This window comes from Trichosurus vulpecula, chromosome 4 (assembly GCF_011100635.1).
Source record: "Trichosurus vulpecula isolate mTriVul1 chromosome 4, mTriVul1.pri, whole genome shotgun sequence".
NCBI classification, from domain to species: Eukaryota; Metazoa; Chordata; class Mammalia; order Diprotodontia; family Phalangeridae; genus Trichosurus; species Trichosurus vulpecula.
Window position 1 is genome coordinate 223,426,855 of NC_050576.1, and position 22,404 is coordinate 223,449,258.

Genomic DNA, 22,404 nt, shown 5'->3' on the forward strand with positions numbered 1-22,404 from the left:
GCAACTGCATCAAAGGTGATTCAAATTCCAGTTCCTTGAAGGAACTGTTAAGACAGTGGCAAAACTTGAAACTATGCTGGACTGTCACTGATCCTGCACATAGTACTAGGAGGCAGCTGGTGCTATGCATGCTTGGGAAAACTTTATATGATAAATTTGGATCTTTTGCCTTTCTTTGTACCCTCAATGTTTAGTACAGTGCCTGGCAAGTGGTAGATACTTAATAAATACCTGCTGACTGAAGAAAAGACCCTAGAGCTAACAAGAAACAAATTTGACTGGTCTAACAATACTGTAGATGTCACTAGGAAATGTGAAATTTGTGCTTGCTGTAGGCAAAGAAAGGCAAGATTGACTAATGCTGCTTATTTACAAATTTTTAAATCTTATTTCTCTAAAGTGATAAGTATAACCCTTATATTAATGCAGGATTGTACAACCTTAGGTTTTTATTGAAACAATAGACAATATATTTTGATTGCCATTTTAGTGAGAGCTCTGTTAGCTCAGCTTGGTTTACTAAAGCATCTATGTAAATTTCTGTTTGTAGGTGGGCCACATAAATCCACATGCAGCCTGCGGGCCACATTTTGGACACTCCTGTATTAATATATAAGATGTGTACCCATTTAATATATGTATGTCCATATAAGTTACCTAAATGTGACTTGCCAGAAGGCACTGACAGATACAATCTAGAGGATCCACCTGAGGAGAAAGCCAGCATGAGTTGGGGTGAATAGGTGGGTAGTGGAAGGGCAGGTCCCAGAGCTGCTCTTTCCCTAGTCTCCAAGGGGGAAGACTAGACTGGAACAATAGCTAACTGCCTCACTAAATATTGTTGGTGTGAGATATAATAGACCCCATACAAAAGCCTCTAATTTCCCTGGTCAATAATCCTCAATCTTACACTTGCCAGTTTTACTCCTCATAGTAGAAGCATATAAATTAAATTATAATTTGTAAATAAATTAAAATAAACACTAATATTATATTTGCTATATATTAATAAAATACAAACAATAAATTAAAATAAAATCCTTTATAGTTCCTCTAAAAATATCAAGAAACAACATTTTTCTAGGCTATACTTTATCCAGACTTCCCTGTGTGAAGGTGAATTAGTCCAAGGACAAAGTCTTCATTAGAAAATGATTAAGGATGGAAGTCAGTCTTTTAAAAAAGAGTAACTCTCGCTTACAGAATTGCCTCTCCCACCCAGGAAGTGATTGGGAGATTTTCTATTTTGCCTATCCCCTAAATTGAAAATTAAGATATTAATCAAAGGGAGGAGGAGGAAGAAAAACAAAAAAGAAAAAAGGAAGATAGTAAGATAAAGAACAAGCAAAATGATACTTCTCAAGGATATTATGAGGCTGGTATTATGAAATCCAGTACACCCCTTTACCACCCTCAAAGAGACCTATAACCTTAATGTTTCAGCTGCACACTGAAGAAATGTATTAAAGTAGGATTATGAAAAAATTCCCTGCATTTGGGTCCTTCTGTCCCTATTATAGCAGTACCAAGTACATTCTACCAAGACTGATACCACAGACTTCCCACACCACCTGCTAATGTTTGAGTATGACACATCTACTAATTGTACTTGTGTTTGAGTCTTGGAGGATGGAGAGAATGAGGCACTCATGAGTAGCATATTTCTTGGCTGTGAGAGAACTAAAATTTCAGCTTAGAAAACATTGAAAGAAGTATCATATAGTATACTGCCCAGGTTTAAGATTCTGCACAAGGTTTTTCCTTAAGAAATTCCAGTGTTAATGACATGTTAGCAGATTAATGTACAGCTACTGTTACCTCATTGTGGAGATTGGGAAATCGGGGGGCCCTGCAAAAAGAAAAAAGCACTGCAACCACATATTACTGGTTTAGGTTAGCAAGATTAGCTCTGATAAGGAGTAGTACCAGCCCAAAGAATCAACTAGTCCAGGTATGCGGGCAGATAAATCAGCAGGTTGTGCCTTGCATATAAATGCCCATATTCACTGATATATATGTAAATTACTACATGATTGACAATGCAAGTTTTATTATTTTGCTTATTTGCATATAAAACATAAGCACTTATGCAAGGTGAGAAAGGGAGTGGAGGACACTGAGGGTTACAAACCTGATTGTGAAGGATGATTGTGCCCTTGACAATATCAGGAAATCGGGGAAGGGTTTAGGGTAAAAGATGAGTTTCGTTTTGGACTTGCTGCTGTCAAAGACATCTTTGGGATATCCAGTTCAAGATGTTCAACAGGCATTGGTGATTCAAGACTGGAGATCAGTAGAGGTTACAGCTCGGTAAATTAAGAATCATCTCTATTGAAATAATCAAATCTATGACTTGAGATCACCAAACAAAGTAGTATACAAAGAAGATCTGAGCCTTGGAGGACACCTTGGGTTATCTGGCACGACCTGGATGAAGATCAAGTAAAGGAGGCCGAGGAGCAGTAAGAAAAGAACCAGGAGGGAGCACTATTAACAGACTAGGTGAGAAGATCCAGGAAGTGGGTGACTAACACAGTCAAACGTTGGAGACGTCAAGGATGAAGACCAGGAGAACACTGGATTTGGCAATTAAGAGATCACTGGTGACTTTGGAGAGCGATTAAAGTCAAATGATAAGGCATGAATTATAGCTGGCTTTCTCAAAGAATTTAACCATGAAAGGAAGGAGATACGATATGATAGGTAGTGGGAAAAACATGAGCATTTGCAGGCAGCAGGGTAGAGAGACTGAAGATTAGTTTGAGTAGTGATGATATAGAGGGCACTCTGATGGAGATGGGGCATAAAGGAATGAAGGTGAAAGGTCATTTCTTCCATGTGAGTCGGCAGAGGAAGAAATAAGATTTGAGTAATCTGAGATTAGGAGAGAATAATATTAGCTAACACTTACATAGTGCTTTGCTGTGAATACAGAGCCACTTTGTAAATTTGGAATTATGCAAAGTGTTTAAAATGGCCATACTCTCTGATCCAGAGATCCTAATAGGAATGACACAAGGAGGTTATTGATAGGTCACTCGACACACCAAAATATTTACGGTAGCACTTCTTGCAATAATAAAGAATTGGAAACAAAGCAAATGTCCACCTATTCAGGAACGGTTAAGTGTACATCACTGCAACTGAATATTACTGTGCTGTAAGAAATGAACTGAATACCAACCCCCTATTTGTATATTTAAATATTAAAAAAGCGAATAAAAAATGGATCTTACGTATGTATACACATACACATACACAAAGAATTACCTGTGTGATACGTTTTAAAGTCACAAAACCAGCTCGTCTTCTTTACTTCTTGGTGTTTATTTTCTTGCACATCAGAACCTACCTATGTTCTGCTAGCAAAGCCTAGTTTTCAGGCCCTAATAAAAGGCTCCCAATATGATGAGGTTGTCCATGGAAAATAGACAAAAATTATGCTAAGAATTGCTGGAGAGCTTCCATCAGTGTTTAAAAAAAAAAAAAAAAAAAAAAGAGGCGGCCTGGGACTGAAATCACCAGTGAAGAATAGTGAATAGTGAAGAAATTCCTTAATCAGAAAACTACAGATTTACCCTTATTGGAGTTCAAGGTTTACTGCCTTATGTGTGATTTTATTAAGTATTGTGCCAGTTCTTTATACACAGTAAACTGTAACAAAAATAATATTCAATATATACAAAATTACCTCAGAGGTAACTTTTTAAGGAACAGATCAATTCTATAAAATTAGCACACAGGTACCCATTCTAATAAGATCAACAGTAGAACTATTCCATTTCAACTTGCTTTTGATCTTTATAGTTCTTTATACTTGCTTCAAATTTGTTAAGCACATGTTGACAGACATCCATGAGCTCATTAAGGCCTTGCCGAAATGGTTCAACCGCTGGAAGACCCCCTTTAGTCTGGATGCGAAAATTAATTTTGCTTTCTGAAGGATGGGTAATACTGTACCCACAGAACTCCACTTCTGGGTTCTTCATGATCATGTAACGTAGAGAGTTTCCTAACGTATGGTCCTCATCATACAACACAAATGTGACACAGTTTCCATCTGTTCCAGCTGCCTGGACCATTTCCAACACAGGTTTCCTCTCCCCTTCTTCCACCATACTGATCTTCTTTAATGAACACTTCCCTTTATTTTTCAGTTCATTTCAAAGGTAATGATTTGGCACACTGGTCTCTCTCCAACTGCACATACAATTGAAATACAAAATGTTAAAATAAAAAACTGCTCCTGAACTAAAATATACCCCCAATTCATACCCCAAATAGGATAGATTTATTTATATAGAGCTTTTAATTTTGCAAAGTACTTTTACAAATATTATTTACTTTTGCTCCTAAGAAAACTGCTTATTATCCCCATTTTAAATGAAAGGAAACCAGGCTGAGAGGTTAAGTGACTTGCTTGGGGTCATACAACTAATAAACCCTGTGAGATGTGAACTCAGATCTTCTTGACTCAAAGTCCATCAAGCTACACTAGCACCAACTAGTGGACCTCCAAACTTCATCTTACTACTGATCTGCTAGCAAATGCTTTTCTCATTTTCTGAATTAGGGAAGCAGAAAAGTGTAATGTAATAAATAATGGTTTTAGTGACAGAAGCCCTGAATTCATGCACTGGTTTAATCACTAGCTATGTGACCTTGGAGAGGTTGTTTATTTAAACCCAGTGAAAGCTTAGTTCCTTCATCTGCAAAATGGGGGTGTCTTGGAACCAAGATCCCTCTTAATTACTGCCTGATATAAATGCTGGTTCAAATAAGGCCTGAGTTGGAAAGACTTTCTAGAACAATCTTGGCTCCAGAGCTAAGTTTAGGTAGTACAGAGACAAGATAAAGCAATATAAATTAGTATGGCATTGTGTAAGTGGTGATCTTTATGCGAACTAAAAACTTTCTATCAACCTTATTTGGCCCTTGAGGACTGTGCCACATTATGACATAAGCAAGAGGTAGGCCTACCCAGCTTCCTTCAGAAATCTTATATTTATGGAAACTTTTGCCTTTTGGCAGAAATTATAATCTTTCTGCAAATGGCATTAAAGGGAGAACTACATATTTCAGAGAACCAAGATTGTCCCAATAATCCTAGGCTTATAGCCACAGAACTGGAAAAAAAAATCTAAGTCTAATTCCTCATTTTACTGATGAGGAAACTGAGGCCCAAAGACTTTACATTAAGAGCATTTCTCACTTTACATAAATGGACCATTCTGCAGACCTCTATGTAAAGTGATTTTTACATAATGGGAATTTGCCCACAGATGTGGGGAAGGGAGGGAAGCAGGAATGGGGTCCTGCACCCATGGTAGGTGTGAGGGGGCTGGCACATGGCTCAAGGACACCATGGGGACCAGTGACAGATAAGCAAGGAAAGGAAGAGGAGCACATGGGGGCTAAGTTTAGTCAAGAGGAGGGGAACCAAGAGGAAGAACTTGAAGCAGGGCAGACATAGACACAGACATGCAGCAGGGTGGATATGCAGTCTAAGCAAGCTCCCCTCTTGGGACAAGTCAAGTCCTGCATCCAGCAGCAGTGGCCTCTTTGCGTTTCCATTCTGCTTTCACTTGGAAGGGTTTTTTTTTTTTCTGGTGGTGGTAGTTGGGTAGATGGGAAGCTGCTGAACAGAGGGGCAAGTGTGAAGAGAACACAGTACTGTATAGTAAACAGATTGTTTTGGAATGTGGATTTCTTTCAGAATCCTTCACATAAACAAATTCGTGTAATGTGAAATGTAAGTGAAAACTCTCTGTACTTGTCCAAGAGCACATAGATATTAAACATCTGAGGCAGAATTTAAACTCAGATCCTCTTGACTCGGGGTCCAAAATCTATCTATTGTGTCACAAAGCTGCTTGGCCTTCTTCTACAATGTCACACCCCACAGAATTTTAAAAAGCTTCCAAAACAATGGATGGTTCCTTTATGAAAGGATTTATGAAGAGAGATAGATAAGAAATGCACAGAATGAGGCTTTACTGAAAATCTTCAAGGAAAAGTAAATGATCACTTGGTAAATATGTGGTGGATGGGATTCTTGTTTAAGTAAGGGTTAGACTAAACACTATGGTAGTTCAGTAACCACTCACCAGCATGCATATACTGATTCTTCCCGTTGATCAGGTTTTTGGTACCCACCTCACCTTGCAGCACAATATTATCACACCAGGAGATTCTTCTATGGGTAAGAGAAAAAACCATCATTTACTTCATCACTTGTCTCACACATTAGAATCTGTGTATATACGAATACATCTGACACAATTTGGTTAGATCAGCTCTTTTACCCAAAGGGAGCAAGGTGAGACAGATATTGTGCAAGTTTGGGCAGCTAATGGCTATCCATGAACAGTCCTTGACTCCAAACCTTTATTTTACTTAAGCTTAAGGTGGGTGTGGCAACCCCTCTATTTCTTGAAATCCAGATCTAGATTACTTTAGACTAAAAACTTTTTTTGATTAGATGAGTTGTAAGAATAACATACTTTCTAGTGTAAAATCTTTTTTTCATAGTTGTCTGTGCTGATTCTGAATGTAATGGAATATTACTGCATCATCATAAGACCTTTTCCAGAGCTTTGAAGAATCCTCAAATAAAGTGTCTCTAATGAATAAATTAAAATTATCCAAGATTCTATGACACATATGTGCCAATGGAGATAGCGTTGTTCCACCACTGGGCTGTAAAATATAGTTTGCCCAAGATTTTCATCAGTATCTTGGAAATCTTTGCAGTATTCAAACAAAAGGATTAATGTGCTAAGAGCACGTCTCATCCATAGATAAAATTGTATACCAAGTGTGCGAGTACCAGCAAGTCTCAGTAGAACCCATAAAAATGGAAGAACTATCACACTAGAAAAACAAATTTGATGCAAAATATAATCCACTGAGTCAGTCCATCAGTAGCTGGGCCTAGATTTGAATAGTAAATTTAGATAGATATTTGGGAAGTTGTATAGTGCTTTCAGTGATCTCAAATTATTGTCTGCTTCATAAGCTCATCTCTTTTAACAGTGAAATTGTCCTAGCAATGCTACATTATGATTCTGGAAGAATGAAAATTACAAGTAACCCAAATGGCAAAGAAAAAATGAGGTTGAAGAAAGTAAATTGCAGTATATTACCAAAGATGAGTTGAAAATGTAGAAAGGAAGTACCACCTAAAGATCTAAAACTACAATACTGCTTTATGGTGAATATGCAATTATTACAAGGCAGTGAAGCCTGTAGTGGATAAAGCATTGGTCTTAATTGTCAGAAAGACCCAGGTCTAAGTTTATGCCTTTGATATCAGCTATGTGACCACGGGCAAGTCACATGAACTCTCAGTGCCCCAAGTGAATTACAGGTAAGTTGCAGATCTGAAACAACAGAGGTATATATGGAGAAGAGCCAACACAAATGAAATCAGTTCCATGTTCCCTCCTTGAAATTCAATTACTTCCTTGCAATAGGCTCCATTTTAAACAGAATTTCTTCACTGAAACAATGAAAGCTAATGGTTCCTTGACTGTATTAAATGATGTCAGATCTTTTTTTTTTCATTAAGTTGAACTGGAAGCATTATATGCAAGTTGCAAAATTCCTTTAAGTATATTCCTATTGCAAAGCTTTCTTAAATATTCCTGTTTCCTTAAATAAAGGAAATAAAAATTCCCTTAAATACTCCTATTGCAAAACTTTCTAATATTATACTTATCTTGTGTGAAGTTAAAATTTAACAATTACAAACAAATACAAACTACAATCAAGGTAATTAAGTTCACTGGGGCCTAGAAATACTTTTTTTTTTTAATCAATGTATAAAGTACAGTGTGGGCTGTCATACACAAATACTGCCACAGATAAACACCTTATGTGATAGTATTTCTATTTCTTATGAGTAATTATATTTCTCCAGTCTTGAATTCTCTGTATTTTGTAGTGCTCAATCTTTCAAAATTTTTGTATGTTTTTATTATAATGATGACTGGCTTGATCAGACCAGCAGCTATTTGCCAAATTTTATAATTTCTAGGATGTTTCAAAAGTTTAGGAAGACAATGAAACAGAACATTTGAAATCATGACTGTCCTGGTATGTTCAGAATGTATGATTGTTTTGAAGTTAATTCCTTAATTTTTTTAATTGCCTAAGAATTGGACCAAACAAAACGGTTCTGACATAAAATTACCTTAACTCTACAAATTCAAAATCATGAAGAAATGAAATGTATGGATCACAACACAGAGGACATCTTCTGGTTAGCTCATCTGTAAAGAGATTTATATTTAGTAAGCAGCATAATTTTGTTTCACCATCAGTGCCATTTATAAAAATCATCCTTTCAGTGACTAAAACATTTGGCCTGGAGATCCCACTGCTAAGCATAAACACTGAGGTAAAAAGTAGAAATGTTTAGCATGCATCAAAATATTTATAATCTCTTGTAACAGCAAACAAAAAAACCAAACCAAAGTTTTTGTTCCAACAACAGGGGAACGATTTAGCAAATTGTGGTATAAAAATGCAATGAACTATGACGGTGTAATAACTGGGGAATGTGAGGAATACAAGGATACATAGGAAGAACAGTGACAACAACCAAAAGCTGAAATTGAACTCCGTTAATTACAATGACCAAGTCTAACTCCAAAGAAAAGATGTGAAGCACTGAATATATTGTGAGACATGACTGATACGATGGTTGCTTTTAGTGAACTGCTGCTTTTTACCCTTCTCTTATTCTTCATCTTAAGGAAGGGATGAAGTGGGAACTGAAGATGTACAGCCAAAAGATCAGCAAAAATGAAAAAGATACTTTCTACTTTGAATTCAACTTGGTCAGATGATGTTGCGGAAATTCCTAATTTTTTAAGCCAGCTAGAGTATGGTAAATCCTGTCTTAAAGCTGCATGCATCTTATGGTATTAGATATTCTCTGTAGGTAATATTGTTTGTATTTCATAATTTCTTCTATTTATAAATATATTTATATGTTCTACTTATAATACTATTTCATCTTTCCTTTTATAAGGCAATTCAATAAAATTATGATTATTAAATTTGAGCAATTCCCCCCCAAAAATCAAAATTATATTAGACATATCAGGAAAAAATAGATATGCTAAGACAATAATAGGAATGAGTTTTTTGAAAAATATGGTTCAACTACTATTTAGTGATCACAAACTACGTGCATAGTAGAGAATGTCCTAAATTCTATGGGGGAAATCCAAAGACGAGACAAAGTGCTTGTCCAAATTAGCCACAATTTGACAAGGAAGATAAGACAAACACCAAATAACTTTATATGGAAGAAGCCTGGGAATCTACATTTCCTCTAAGCAGCAGGTGTGATACAGAGGTAGAAATACCACACAATCCTAAGGACTCCAGGCAAACCAGACTATTAGCTGTCCTCCATATGTACTTTGCTTTTACATTTCAGTAACTTACTCTCAATCCCCATTTAAATTCTTTCCAATTTTTAAAATCTTGTTCAAATGTTACCTGTTGTAGGGAGCAGCAGAAAGTACATGAGATTTGGAGTACATTGCCCAAAGCCTTGAGGAGTTCAAATTCTGCCCCTGACTCTTACTAGTCATGAGACTCTGGGCAAGTCACTTATCTCATTCAGCCTAGTTTCTTCATCAGTAAAAAGAAGCATAATGAATAACACCTACCTCTTAGGACTGTTGTCCTAAGCGTAATGTGATACATAAACGTTAGCAATTATTATCATTACTACCTGTGTAGTAAGACTTGAGCTCCCCGGCTCTCCTCATCTGTAAATTAAGGGGGTTGTACTAGATGGCCTATAAGGTTCCTTTTAGTTCCAAACCTATGATCCTACATTCTGTCAATCTGAAATCAGTCATTCTTCAATTCTCAAACACCACTTTGTATGAAGTTGCCGAACAAAGGCATTTTATTAGTGTTAAATAGAAATGACCTAAAAAGTGAGTAATGGTTATTGTTCTTTATATTACATTACCATGTGGTTTTTCTTTCAAGACAGGTATTGTTTGCAGTATTATACATGATCATCAAACTGCTGGTAGAATGCTCACACCTGTTACTGCAAAATTAAATCCCACTTTTCCTGGGAATTTACTCTAGGTCAGAGTCAGGCTGACTGGTACAGGGCTGCATCCAGGTTTCTGGGATTCAACCACACAGTAGCCTTTTCCCAGACCATGCACTAACACTGGGCCAAGATTTCTGCACCAATCCCAGAAACGACTGGGGTTGGTTCCAAACTGGAAGCAACTGCTGAGAAGGTTACCTATGAGAAACTGGAAGAAGGAAACAGTATTCTCACCCAAAGGCCAGGAACTGGGTACTTTCGGTTTGATGTGAGGAAAGCCCTGGGCAGAGAGAAAGAACCAGTGGTGATTTGAGTAGAAAACAGTTTATCAGATGCTCACCTAAAAAATTCTGATACTAAAATATGGCCACAGTCTAATTTCAACGTCCCAATGACACCCTTATTCCCTCCACTTAATATCCTTTCCCCTTCAACACCAAATTGTGGTGCAGTAAATAAAAATATTACTTATACAGATTCAAAGGATTTAGGCTGAGGTGGAAGATCCTTGGAGATTATCCTTTTACAAATGAGGAAACAGTGACACAAATTTTAGATGACTCGTTTAAATATAGCGTGGTATAAATAGCAGAGCTGTGATGGGAAACACAGACGTTCTGACTCTAAATGGAGAACTCTACACTATATTATCTTTCACCCCTTTGAGTCTTAATTTCCACGCTGGTAGATTGGGACAACGGCTCATGTTAATTTACCATTTGCTTTCTTCACAAGAGCCTTGTAAATAAGGTGATGCCCATATGGTTATTATTTGTTTAATCGCTTTTCAGTCATGTTTGACCCCATTTGGGGTTATCCTGGCAAAGATACTGGAGTGGTTTACCATTTCCTTTTCTAGCACATTTTACAGATGAGGAGACAATCGGGATTAAGTGACTTGCCCAAGGTCACACACCTTTGAACTCAAGTCTCCCTGGCTGGCTATCTACCCACTGTCATTACTACAGAATCAAAGACCAGGCAGCTAGGTGGCCTAGTGGAGAGGGGCTGGGGCTGGAGTCAGGAAGACCCAAGTTAAAATCCCCTCTCAGACCCTTCCCAGCTGTGTGACTCTGTTCACTTAATGTCTGCCTCAGTTTCCTCACTTGTAAAATGGGATAATAGTAGCCCCTCCCACCCAGGATTGTGTGGACCCAATGATATAAAAGGCTTTACAAGCGTTATGGAAGTGCTAGCTAGTATTTTTAGAGCAGGAGACCATCTAGTTCGGGGGTTCTTAGTTTTTTGTGTGTCACGGGCCCCTATGAATTCCTTCCCGGAGTAATAATGTTTTTACACGCATATGACGTGTAAGATTAAAAAAGAAACAAACTACGCTTAAATAAAAACTCAGTTTCCCCCCTTCCATTTCATGCACCAGGCCCCTTGAAATCTACCCCGGGGCCAAGGCTGGATTAGATTGGGCTTCATCTGACTCAGGAGGTAACCGGTGAGCCAAGACCTCCTTCAAGATTCCACTGAGGGCTGGATCCAGGACGGGGTCTCCTGAACTTTACTTTGGACTTAAAACACCCCAAAAGGGGGATTTCCGGCAGAAGCTCCACAAGGGACTCGCTGAATGCGCACTATATTCATACGGCTTGGTTTAAAAATAAATACGGGTTATCGTAGACTCCTGCCACCCTTTACTTTCAAAACTCTCCTGCTGGTCTGTGCTTCCTTCCAGGCCTCGGGGCTCGGCAGCCAACAGCCAGGCCCTTATCACTCCCCTTCCCCCATTCCCAGATACCGTCCGGGAGGCTACCGTCCCTGAGGCTGCCGCCCCGCTCCGCCCCGCCCCGAGGAGCCCAGGGCGCGGCGGGGGGGGGGGGGGGGGGGCGCAGCCCTAGGCCCCAGCTCGGGGAACGGCGTCTCGCCCCGGAAGCCCCCCGAGCCTCGTTCTCGCCAGGAGAAAGAGAAGTGCTCGCTAAGAGTCCTCCACACATCGCGAGCTACCTACCGAGGAAAGATCGAAGGTTCCTCCAGGGGTGGAGGTCAAACCAAGCCACGTGGACGGAGAGAAGCCAACTTCTACAGTAACTAACAACTTCTTCCCCTGCGGCAAAGAACGTGTCACCCAGCCTCTCAGTAGAAACCGGATATCCTGTAGGGTCCGGCGACAGAAAGAGGAACTGCCATAGAGAAGGGAAGGAAGGTAGAGCGCCGCCGTCGTCTTTGCGGCGGGTCCTCCAGGGAGGGGTCTTAGAGGAGCCACGCCTCACCAAGAGTCTGAGTAATTTGTAAATTCGTCTCTGTTAGACAGAAGAGGGAGTCGGGAAACCAATGGAGCCGGCAAGCGATTCGCTTCGTTTCCCCTAATGCCGGGCCGGGCAGCGCATGGGTCTTGGTTAGCGTGAAGAAGGAATCCCAGTCAGGGAGCTCATTATTCTAACTGTCACTGCCTATTTCCCCTGGACTGGAACCAGCGGCCATATTTTACATAATTATAATTTCTAATAATGAGAAATTAAATAGTTACGGCCACTTTACGGGATTACTAATCCCGGCTGAGAGGCAGCGAGATGGTGCCGAGTTCAAATGCTGCCCAAACACTAGTAGCGGTGTGACCCTGGGCAAGTAATTGTCTGATTCAGCTTCCTCCTCTGAAAAATGGAGGTAATAATAGATCCTACCTCCCAGAGTTGTGAGGATCAAATAAGTTGATATCGGCAAAGCTATATGTATGTGTGTGTATTTATATATGTGTACATGTAGCCTGTCTGTATCAGTTGGTACAGATTGATAGAGAAAGGTATAGATATGCTAGCTAGCTATGTATATATCTGTACATATCGATAGATGGATATAGGTATGCCATCTATTATTGCATTTTATTGTTTCATTTCTCCAAAATGTGAAAGAGCAGAAAGGGGAGTCTTAACTTTAAAAAAAAAAATTATTTCGAACTTAAACACTAAAAAAGAACATCTCACGCAGAAACGCCACAAGTGAGACTGTGAATGTCCCTTTCATGCCGCTTGCTTAAAAAAAAAGTACGTAATAAATTCCCCCCCACCCTTTACTTTCAAAACTGCCCTGCTTGTCCACGCTGCCTTCTGAACTTCCTTTTATTCTTTTCTGTGCATTAAAAAAAAAGTTACAATCGCTGGCTTTTCTTTTTTTTTTTTTTGGTTGGCATCACTATTCTTAACCACTCCTCTTCCACCCCCCCACCCCCAATTAAAAATGGAAAGAAAAAAAAAACACTCCTGGCTTCCCTCAGAAAGTCAGCACTTTGATCATTCCTCCCTCCCCGGCAGATTTACACCTTTCTGTTTACGTATCAAAACAGCTGGGGTCTCTTCTCCTTGGCCTGCCTCAGTTTTCCAAGCCACATAAATGGACATAACAAGAGCTTCCACCTCTCGGATAAAATGAGATTATATTTGTAAAGCACTTTTCGGTCTCCAAAGGGCAGAGTAACGCTAGTTATTATTGTTTGCATATTATCTGACCCCATTAAAATCTAAATTCCCTGAGGGCAGGGACTGTGCTTTTTGGCCTTGCTTTGCATCCCAGGCACTTGGCACTTGGCCTGATGCTTTGCAAGAGTTTAAAAAATGCTCCTCAACCGAACCAATGGTCTACAATGATCCCTTCCACGTGGCAACTTCCCCATCCTGGTCTTGATATATCACAAGTTGACAGAAGCCTCAGAGGACACATAAAGCAGACGGCACAGAAAAGTTTAGAAACTCAGAAATGCACAAAATATATCTGGAGTATTATATAATATCAAAATATTTTGTCTTTTAATACCATAGTAATTCAGACGACTTCTCTGGTATGAAGGGAGGGCCAAGACATTTCATGTGGATTTTCCAGATTGTGGGGGTGCCCACCCCTAGCTCCTGGGATGGGAAAGGGATAACTGTCTTTTATGAACACCCCTGGAAAGCACTATGTTCATTTGAAGCATTTCCAGCAGGTGGAGGTATTGTTATGTCCTATTTGTTCTGGTGTAAATTGCCCTGTTGTGGTACTAGAACCCAAAGGAGTACCATTTGGTCTCCAGGCCTCTATATCAAGCGTTATAATCTTTATGACAGTTCCAGGCAGGGCCAGCCTGCAATGCTGTCAAGGAGTAGTCTCTTAGATTCATAGGATCAGTTTCATCACATCCACTGTGGGGTTAGTCCAAACAATGGCATCATCAAAGCCAAATTGACCAATGTTTTTAAATTGCTTCAAGGCTGTCTCTATAGGAAGCTACTACAGTAGTAGTACCCGGCACACAAAGTCCCTGATTGGTATTCCCTTACTTTGTGAGCCCTTTATAACATGAATTATAGTTGGCTTTGAGGGAGTTACGGTTATTTTTATTAGCTGAAGAATTACAATTCAGGATACCTCAAAGAACAATGGAGGGGTTCATAGTGCATATGGGTAGGCTGCAACATCACAAAAGAGGAGTTGTAAGTGGAGCTAAGTAATAAATGTCCAAGAATTGTACAACAGAAAAAAGATGAGTTAGTTGTGTGGTATGAATGATAGATAATTGATGGGTAGCCTAAATGCGCCAATATTATTGTCATGATATCAGGGGAACTCAAGGAAGGTCCCTTGCAATTGTGTGTGGACTGGACCCACCATGGTGAAATTAAGAGAGATGTGATTTGCATTTTTAAAAGAGGAAATGAAGATGAATCTATAAACTGTAGGCCAGTGAGCTTAACCCCTATTCCTGGGAAAATTATAAAATGAATGATTAAAGAGTTCATTGGTGACCATGTTAAAAAGGAAGCTGTGATTACAAAGAGCCAGGATGGCTTCACCAAGAACATATTATGCCATTGCACATATATAACCTATATCAGATTGATTACCATTTTAGGAAGGAGGAGAGGAGGGAAGGAGGAAGAAAAATTTGGAACACAAAATCTTGTAAAAATGAATGCTAAAAATTGTCTTCACACATAAATGGGAAAAAAATACTATTAAACCTGATAAAAAAGAACATATCATGCCAGACTAACCTTATTTCCTTTTTGGGGGAGTTACTAAACGACTTGATTAGAGAAAGGCTGTAGATATAATTTGCTTTGATTTTAGCATTTACTAAAGTATCATACTATTTTTGTGGAAAAGATGGAGAAATGTGGACTAGATGATGGTACTGTTATATGGAATTGTAACTTGTTGAATGGTCATATTGAAAAAAAAATGGCTGTTAATGGTTCATTGTCATTTTGTCTATAGTGTAGTGCTCCAGAGATCTATCTTTGCCTGGTCTTGTGCCATTTAATGTTTTTTTTTTTCAGTGACTTAGTGTAGTATTAATGTGAGCAAAGATCTTCCCCACCCATTCAATAGTCCTCAGGCGGGGCTAGGTGGGAAAGCTTGTTTATATCTCTTTGTAAGTAGGCCTAAAGCCTCTACTTACTAGGTACTAAGCAGATTTGGGCGTGAAGCCCTCAGGGCCCTAAAGGGAGTTGCTAAGACCAGAGCCAATGGTATGTGCACTGAGTTCTAGTCAATCATGAGTTCAACCAATCAGAGACCTGAGTTCTAGCCAATCAGATGCCCTCTCAGACTGCGTATAATGAGAGCCCGGAACCGAGAGCAGCAGAATCTGCAGAGAGCTACAGGAATCAGAGTTTAACCCAAGAGAAGGAGTAGGAAGTCAGAGTCGACAGAGCTGCAGAAAAAGTGCTGAGCAGAGAGTGGAAACCAGGGAGCTACGGATACCAGAGAACTGAGGGGGAGAGAACGCAGGCAAGCAGACAGTTAGGATTTGTGAGTGATTGTTTGCGGGAAGGCCCTAGCAGGGGGGACGGTCACAGGATGATTTGGTTCCTTGCCATAATACTGTGTTAAAATTCCTTGTTGCTAAACTGAGGTGGGTTTACTGGTTTTGGAATATAATTGCTGCTACATCAAATTGGAGTAGCTGGTCTTGGGATATTATCCTCTGGAGTCTAAATAAATGTTATACTTCCTCTGCCTTCTACCTGGAGAGTTTTTCATACTTTGCGATTCTGATCCATACAGGCATGTTCATGGTCATTCTGGAGGTCATGAATCTTGCCTTACTGGTACACTTAGGTACAGATGAAAAGCTTATGCAATTTCAGGTGACAGACACAATGCTCAAAGGGAATGCTGAATGACAAAGTCAGGATCTAAAAAAATGTTGACAGGATGAAGCAATTGGACTGAATCTGATGACATTAAATTAAGTAGTGATAAGTATAGAGTCCTACATTGGTGTTAGGAAAATCTACTTCATTAGAACAGAATGGGGAAAGCATGGTTAGACACCAATTTGTCTGGAAAAGATCTGGAGGGGTTTAGTGGACTATAAGCTCTATATGAGCTAGCAGTGTGATAGAGTAGCCAGTGAAGAGACACATGGCTCTATCCTTATCACATCTCATCTAGAGTATTGTGTTCAGTTCTGGGGATCACAGTTTAAGAAAAACGTAGATAAGCTGGGGGAAAATCCAGAGGAGGGCAACCCGGATGATGAATGTCTTTGAGTTTATGTCATATAAGGATCATTTAAAAGAACTGGGGAGGTTTATCCTGTAAAAGAGAGATTCTGGGGGTGGGTACTGAGGAACATATAATAGCTTTCTTTAAGGTATTTGAAGGGCTTTTATGCAAAAGAGAAATTAGACTTCTATTTGACCCTAGAAGGTAGAATCACAGGTAATGGGCGGAACTTGCAAAGAAAAAAAATTTGATGTCAGGAAAAACTTCCTAATAGAGATGTCTAAAGGTGCAGTGGGCTTCTTCCTATGCATGTGGTGGATTCATCCTCACTGGAGGTCTTTAGGCAGAAGCCAGATGACCACTTGTTGGATGTCTTATAAATAGCATAACAGGGGTGAGCCCATGGAGTATGATAACTTCCCTTGAACTTCCCCACATGGCCAAGTCTGTGGCATTTGCCTGAGGTATTGAATTCTTTCAACTGGCCTTTCATTGTGGCCCCATGCCCAAGCCTCCAATTTTGTTACCTCTAACCTAGCCCAGCCCTTCATTCTCTGGATGCCCCAGGCCACTTTTCACCCTTAATTACATCTAGACCCCTTCTCTGTTACCTCCCAGTCACCCCAGACTAATTGTCCACTGTATTGTTAATGTATTGTTAATGAAAATGGGAAGATCTTTCCCATCCATTAATAGGCCTATGTGACCTGCTTGAATCACGTGGAAGCCTGAGTCACATGAGTCTGAATCACATGAGCTGGGGGAGAGAGAAATACAGAGCAGTTTAGTATGAGTGAGAGAGGGAGCGATTTTGCTTAAGGGAGCTTGTTTGTGGGAAGACCCTAACAGAGGGAAGGCTTGGGGATGGTGGTGCTCCCTGCATTGGTAATGTGAATAGGCTTCTTGGTTACTATGATTGATTTGGCTTTGTGCTACATTTGGTGACGAGGATGGGATCACAAAGTATCAGGAGACAGGAAGGCTCTAGGGAAGGAAATGGATATCCCAGGACAGGAGGATTTACCTTATTCCTCCCTGGTGAGAGAATGGGCTAAAAGCATAAGACTTTGTGAAAATTGGGAACTGAGGCTACGAAAGGGAGCACCTAGAAATTTAGAAAGATGTTTGCAAAGAATACCAATAGAATGGAAGAAAGAAATGGCAGGGATGTGTAGGAGGGGCTGGGCCTTGCTAACAAGTTATCGCATTATACATAAAAGCAAAACTAAATTGCTAGAGGAAAAGGTTCAGATGAAAAAGGAATTAGCTGATTTGTGTGAGAAGCTTTCTATGCTACAGCGTTTGAACTTTCCTTTAGAAGAGCAAGCTAGAAAGTTTCAGGTGGTAGAAGAAAAAGCAGCCGTGAATTTAACTCAGAAAAAGAAGCAAAAAAAAAAAAAAAGAAAAAGAAGCAAAAAATTAAAGGGAAGGTGCATGCAGTTCTTGCACAGGCTGGGCTTGATTGGGGCTCAAACACTTGCCAGGAAGATGCATGGGAGGAAAATGAAACAAAGTTAAATGAGGAGGCTTCTAGCAATGCAGATGTTCGTCCAATACTAAGAAGGAAACAGGAGAACCAGGAGGTCACACAGTGTTCAGGGAAATAATTGAGGATTTTACTTGGCAGGAGGTCGCAGATATTTCAAGTCGATTCACCCCAGAAATGGCAGAATCATTAGTACCTTGGATGGTGAGAATCAGTGATGAAGGGGCTGGAGGAGTAGGGATAGATAACATAGATTGTTTGAAATTCATAGGTGTTAGTCAGAATCCTTTTGTACAGCAAGCTTTTAGGGATTACCATGTGCAGGAGGTAACAATGGAACCATGTTAGCTTTGGCTGCAAAAGGAGGCAACAAACAGTATCCCACTGACTCTATGTGGCCTAGTGGAGATAGACCCTGGTACTCCCTTAGAGACTGTATGAGAAAGCTAAAGGAGGAGGTAATGAAGACAGCAATTATGACTGGAGATGCAGACGTGTATCACAGTACTCCCTTAAGAGTTTCTCATAGAAATATAATAGTGAAGACAGCTCCTCCTGCTTATAAGCATCTGATTCTGACTCTACTAATTGGGGAGATAGAGCACCCTCTTTCAGAGGTGCTAGATAAGATTTCACAGTTAAGAGACTTAGAGGGATGGAGAAAAGATAAATTCTCTCAGGAGAGAAGAGTAAATAACCAGCAGATTGAAAGTCAGAATAGATTAACAAGGAAAGAATTGTTTACTGCTTTATAAAGAGCAGGGATAGATTTTGGAAGAATAGGTAGTATTCCAGCTAATGAACTATAAAAGATATACATAGAAAAGGGACTTAATATTAGACTGAATAGGGAAGTAAGAACCGCCCCTACAGATCCTCCTGAATCATTGTATCCAATTTTGTCATACCTTCAGGGAGAATAGGAAATTGGCCAAGCCCTAGCTCAGGTTAAAGAAATACGCAGCAGTAAGGAAGATAGGAATTAATACAGTTTTAGTGGGCTCATAGTCTCCAAAATCATGGCTGACCCTATATTTGCCCTGCTTCTGGTTGTTGTCTCCTTGTTTTTGGCTTTTCAACTTGCCGGCTAGATTTGTTTCCTGCAGATTTGGTGCCCTCTACTTGTAGATGCCTGACTGTTTGAGCCGGATGTCACCCTGTATGAGCAAGGCAATAGTCACAACATCGACAATAATTGTGAATATGCCTGTGTAGCTCTGTATCACTCTCTATACAGAAGGTAGAAGTAAAACATTTATTCAGACGCCAGAGAACCAAGCCCCAAAACCAGTAAGTCCAATCCATCATAGCGGCAAAGAAGTTAGTACATAGTATCACAGCAGAGAACAACTCCATCCCAAAGCCATCCACCCCCCTGCTGGGGCCTTCCCACAAACATTCGCAAATCCTAGCCCACTCCTTGCCTATGTCCTTCTCCTCCCACAGTACTAACTTGCTATGAGCATTTCCTGCTTCACCCTTCCAGTTCCTCTCGTTCGTTCAGCAAGCTCCTCCCACCACATATGACTTAGGCTTCCTGTGACATAAGCAGGTCACATGGGTGGGAAAGAGCTTCAAATTTAAATTACCATTACACACTCTCTGCCCAAGACTGCTAGAAGAAGAAACCTTCACCCTTTACCCCAAGGGACTTTGGGCCCTGTTCTTTTGAGGGGGGAATGATGGGGTGTTGTGCTCAAGCCCCACCCTAATATATTGTTTTATGTGTTTATTTTGTGTTATCCCTGTTATACTGTTGTATAGTTCTGTTAACACCGGTTACCCCTAAATTCCCATTGACCTGTGTAATGGATGCAAAGATCTTGGGGCCGAATATTATGTTAATGAAAATCGGATGATCTTTCCCATCCATTAATAGGCCCATGGGACCTGCTTGAGTCACATGGAAGCCTGAGTCACATGAGCCTGTGGTAGGAAGAGCTTACTGAATGGGTGGAACTGGAAGTTGGAATGAGTCAGAGCTGGGAGAGAGACAGAGGGAGTTGGAGCTTGGGGAGAGAGTAGGCAGGTAGAGAGACACAGCAGCTAGCGTGAGTAAGAGAGGGAGTGATTTTGCTTAAGGGAGTCTGTTTGTGGAGAAACCTGACTGAGGGAAGGCTTGGGGATGGCAGTGCCCCCTGCATTAGTAATGTGTATAGACTTCTTGTTTACTATGATGGATTTCTTTATTACTATGATGGATTTGGCTTTGTGGTATTTGAATAAATGTTTTGGTTCCATCTTCTATGGAGAGAGTCTGTTACATTTTGTGATTCAGAAATATGCCAGCATATTTATAGCAGCCGCTGTGGGTATCTCATTGGTGCTACATCCCCTCCCATCCAAATCTTCCCACAGATCTTTTTCCTATGAAAAGTTAAGTCTCATTTAACAAAGGGCAGATTCTTAAAATATCACCCACCTCAACTGGTATTTTAATAAACCTTGTCTCTGACTGAAAGAAGGCTTAGGTCGAATTCTTTCAAGACGGGACCTGTACCTTTTGCCCTTGAATTTTGGGGTTCCTAGCCCCCCCAGACTGCAACAATTCCTTTTTAATTGTTTTGTGATTGTGTTGATCAGAGTTAAGTCTCAAAGTTGTTTGTCTTTACAGTGTGTTATTGTGTAAATTATTTTCCTGGTTCTGTGCTCACTTCACTATTTGTCAGTTTATATCTTTCCAGGTTTCTCTGAAACTTTCCCTTTAATCATTTCTTACAGCACAGTAATATTCCATTATATTCAAATACCACAATTTGTTCCGTGATTTGTTGTTGTTGTTGTTGTTTGTCCATTATTCTTGAAGAGGACCGATTTCATCAGGAGGGTGATGTCTTGACTTACAAGTGAATTGGATTTGAGTGAGGCCAAGCTGTTCAAAGTCATCCGCCTCACTCTCTCTCCATAGTCATCAGATGCCGCGTTCCCCCTAGGCCTCTTCCTGGGCCGGGGGTCGCGGGCAGTCCTCCCCGGGGGACCTCTTCTGCTCCTACACCGAGCCTTCGGTCGTCACCGGCCGGCCTGGCCTCCACCCAGACCGGAATTCACCAGACAGAACGCCAGAGGATCTCGCTCACGGTCTTTATTGGTACATCTTCCACGGCGACTGCTCGACTCGACTCCGACTCTTCCCCTATCCCCGTACATTATATAACCTATTGCAGCCAATCCAGTGGCGAGAGCTATAACATTGCCTTATATGGACGGGCTTCATCCTAAGCCGGCACCGCCCAGCGATATACCCGGAAAAGCGTTATACCCGGAAAGCTGTAGTCCCTGCCCCACCCTCCACCCAGCCCTAAGCGGCGTCCCACCCCCACCCAAATCCCAACAATTCACCCCTTAAACTAAAATTAAAAGGAAGAAGGGGAAACATAGGGCAGTGCTCACAAAGCGGAATCAAGATCCAACCAACCTGAGGGGTCCTCCCCCACACCTACGGCCCGCAGGGCGCGGTAACCAACCCGCTGGCGGCGAGAAAGCAGGGAGATGCGGGCGCAAAGAACGCGGACCGCAATAAGCAGGGCGAGGAAGGCCGCCGCAGCAGCCAGGTAGGGCCACCAGGAGAACCACGGACCTGAAAGCCAAGAAGGCCACCAGGAGGAGAGGTTGGGCGGGACCCATGGGGAGACCCTAGTGCCATTGATGGCCTGGTACTCCCGCCGAAGGTTGTGCAGCGTGTCCCAAAAATAGAGGAGTTAGAATAAGGGGCATTCGTCACACAGAGGCCTTCGCCCACGCGACGACGACAAGAGTGATCTAGTCCCACCACGAGGAGAATCACCCCCACCGCCCGCGGCTTACGCTGTTTTCTCCTCCCTGGAGGTAACGGGGAACGGGGGGGCGCAGCCGGATTCTGAGAGGACAGAGGGATGGGGACGAATTCGGGGGCGCGGACCACCACCGCAGTCGGCGCAAAGGAGCCATTCCAGCAAGGGGAGAGGTAACATTCAACCTTTGAACAGTTGAGAAGGGGGTCGGAGAGAGATGTGTTGATGAGGAGCCAGAAGAAAGGGGGTTGGACGCAAACGTCCTGGGGGGGAACAGTCTGAGGAGTCAAGGTCCAATTTTCTCCCTCTTTCTCCCAAGAGAGAACCGCCGCTCCCGGTGAACGATGAGGAACCCCCAGAGCAGGCGAAGTCCAGGTGTCGGGCACATGGCTGAAAAAGGAAAGAAAAGGAACTAGTCAGGGCTGCTCTACCTCTTCAGAGTCACTAGGGTCCATCCTGACGAGGACGTCCCGAACCTGACGGAGAGGGACCCAAAAGGGCCCGTCCCCGGCCTGGGGGCCCTGTACAGCCAGGCACCCGCGGCGTCGGGCCACAACCCGACTTGGGCCGTGCCATTGTCCTTGGGGGTCTCTCCAAAGAACTGAAGACCCCTCCCGGGCGCG

General features: G+C 41.3%; 1 protein-coding gene and 1 non-coding gene across 5 annotated transcripts; both read right to left on the minus strand.

The window, feature by feature from the left end:
• Window positions 1-3,583: 3,583 nt before the first annotated feature.
• Window positions 3,584-12,185, minus strand: LOC118849234 (DNA-directed RNA polymerases I and III subunit RPAC2-like). 4 transcript variants are annotated; one of them, XM_036758316.1, is made up of 5 exons: window positions 12,051-12,185; window positions 10,325-10,370; window positions 8,195-8,273; window positions 6,108-6,196; window positions 3,584-4,200 (listed from the first exon to the last, which is right to left on the minus strand). In XM_036758316.1, the coding sequence occupies exon 5, from the start codon at window positions 4,116-4,118 to the stop codon at window positions 3,774-3,776; it is 345 nt and encodes a 114-aa protein (XP_036614211.1). In that variant the 5' UTR covers window positions 4,119-4,200; window positions 6,108-6,196; window positions 8,195-8,273; window positions 10,325-10,370; window positions 12,051-12,185; the 3' UTR covers window positions 3,584-3,773. The 4 variants fall into 4 exon arrangements, with proteins under 4 accessions (XP_036614211.1, XP_036614213.1, XP_036614214.1 ...); XM_036758318.1 differs by having other exon boundaries at window positions 10,289-10,370; window positions 12,051-12,180; XM_036758319.1 differs by lacking the exon at window positions 10,325-10,370 and having other exon boundaries at window positions 12,051-12,173.
• LOC118849331 lies at window positions 10,023-10,201 on the minus strand. The gene has a single exon (XR_005010380.1).
• Window positions 12,186-22,404: the final 10,219 nt, after the last annotated feature.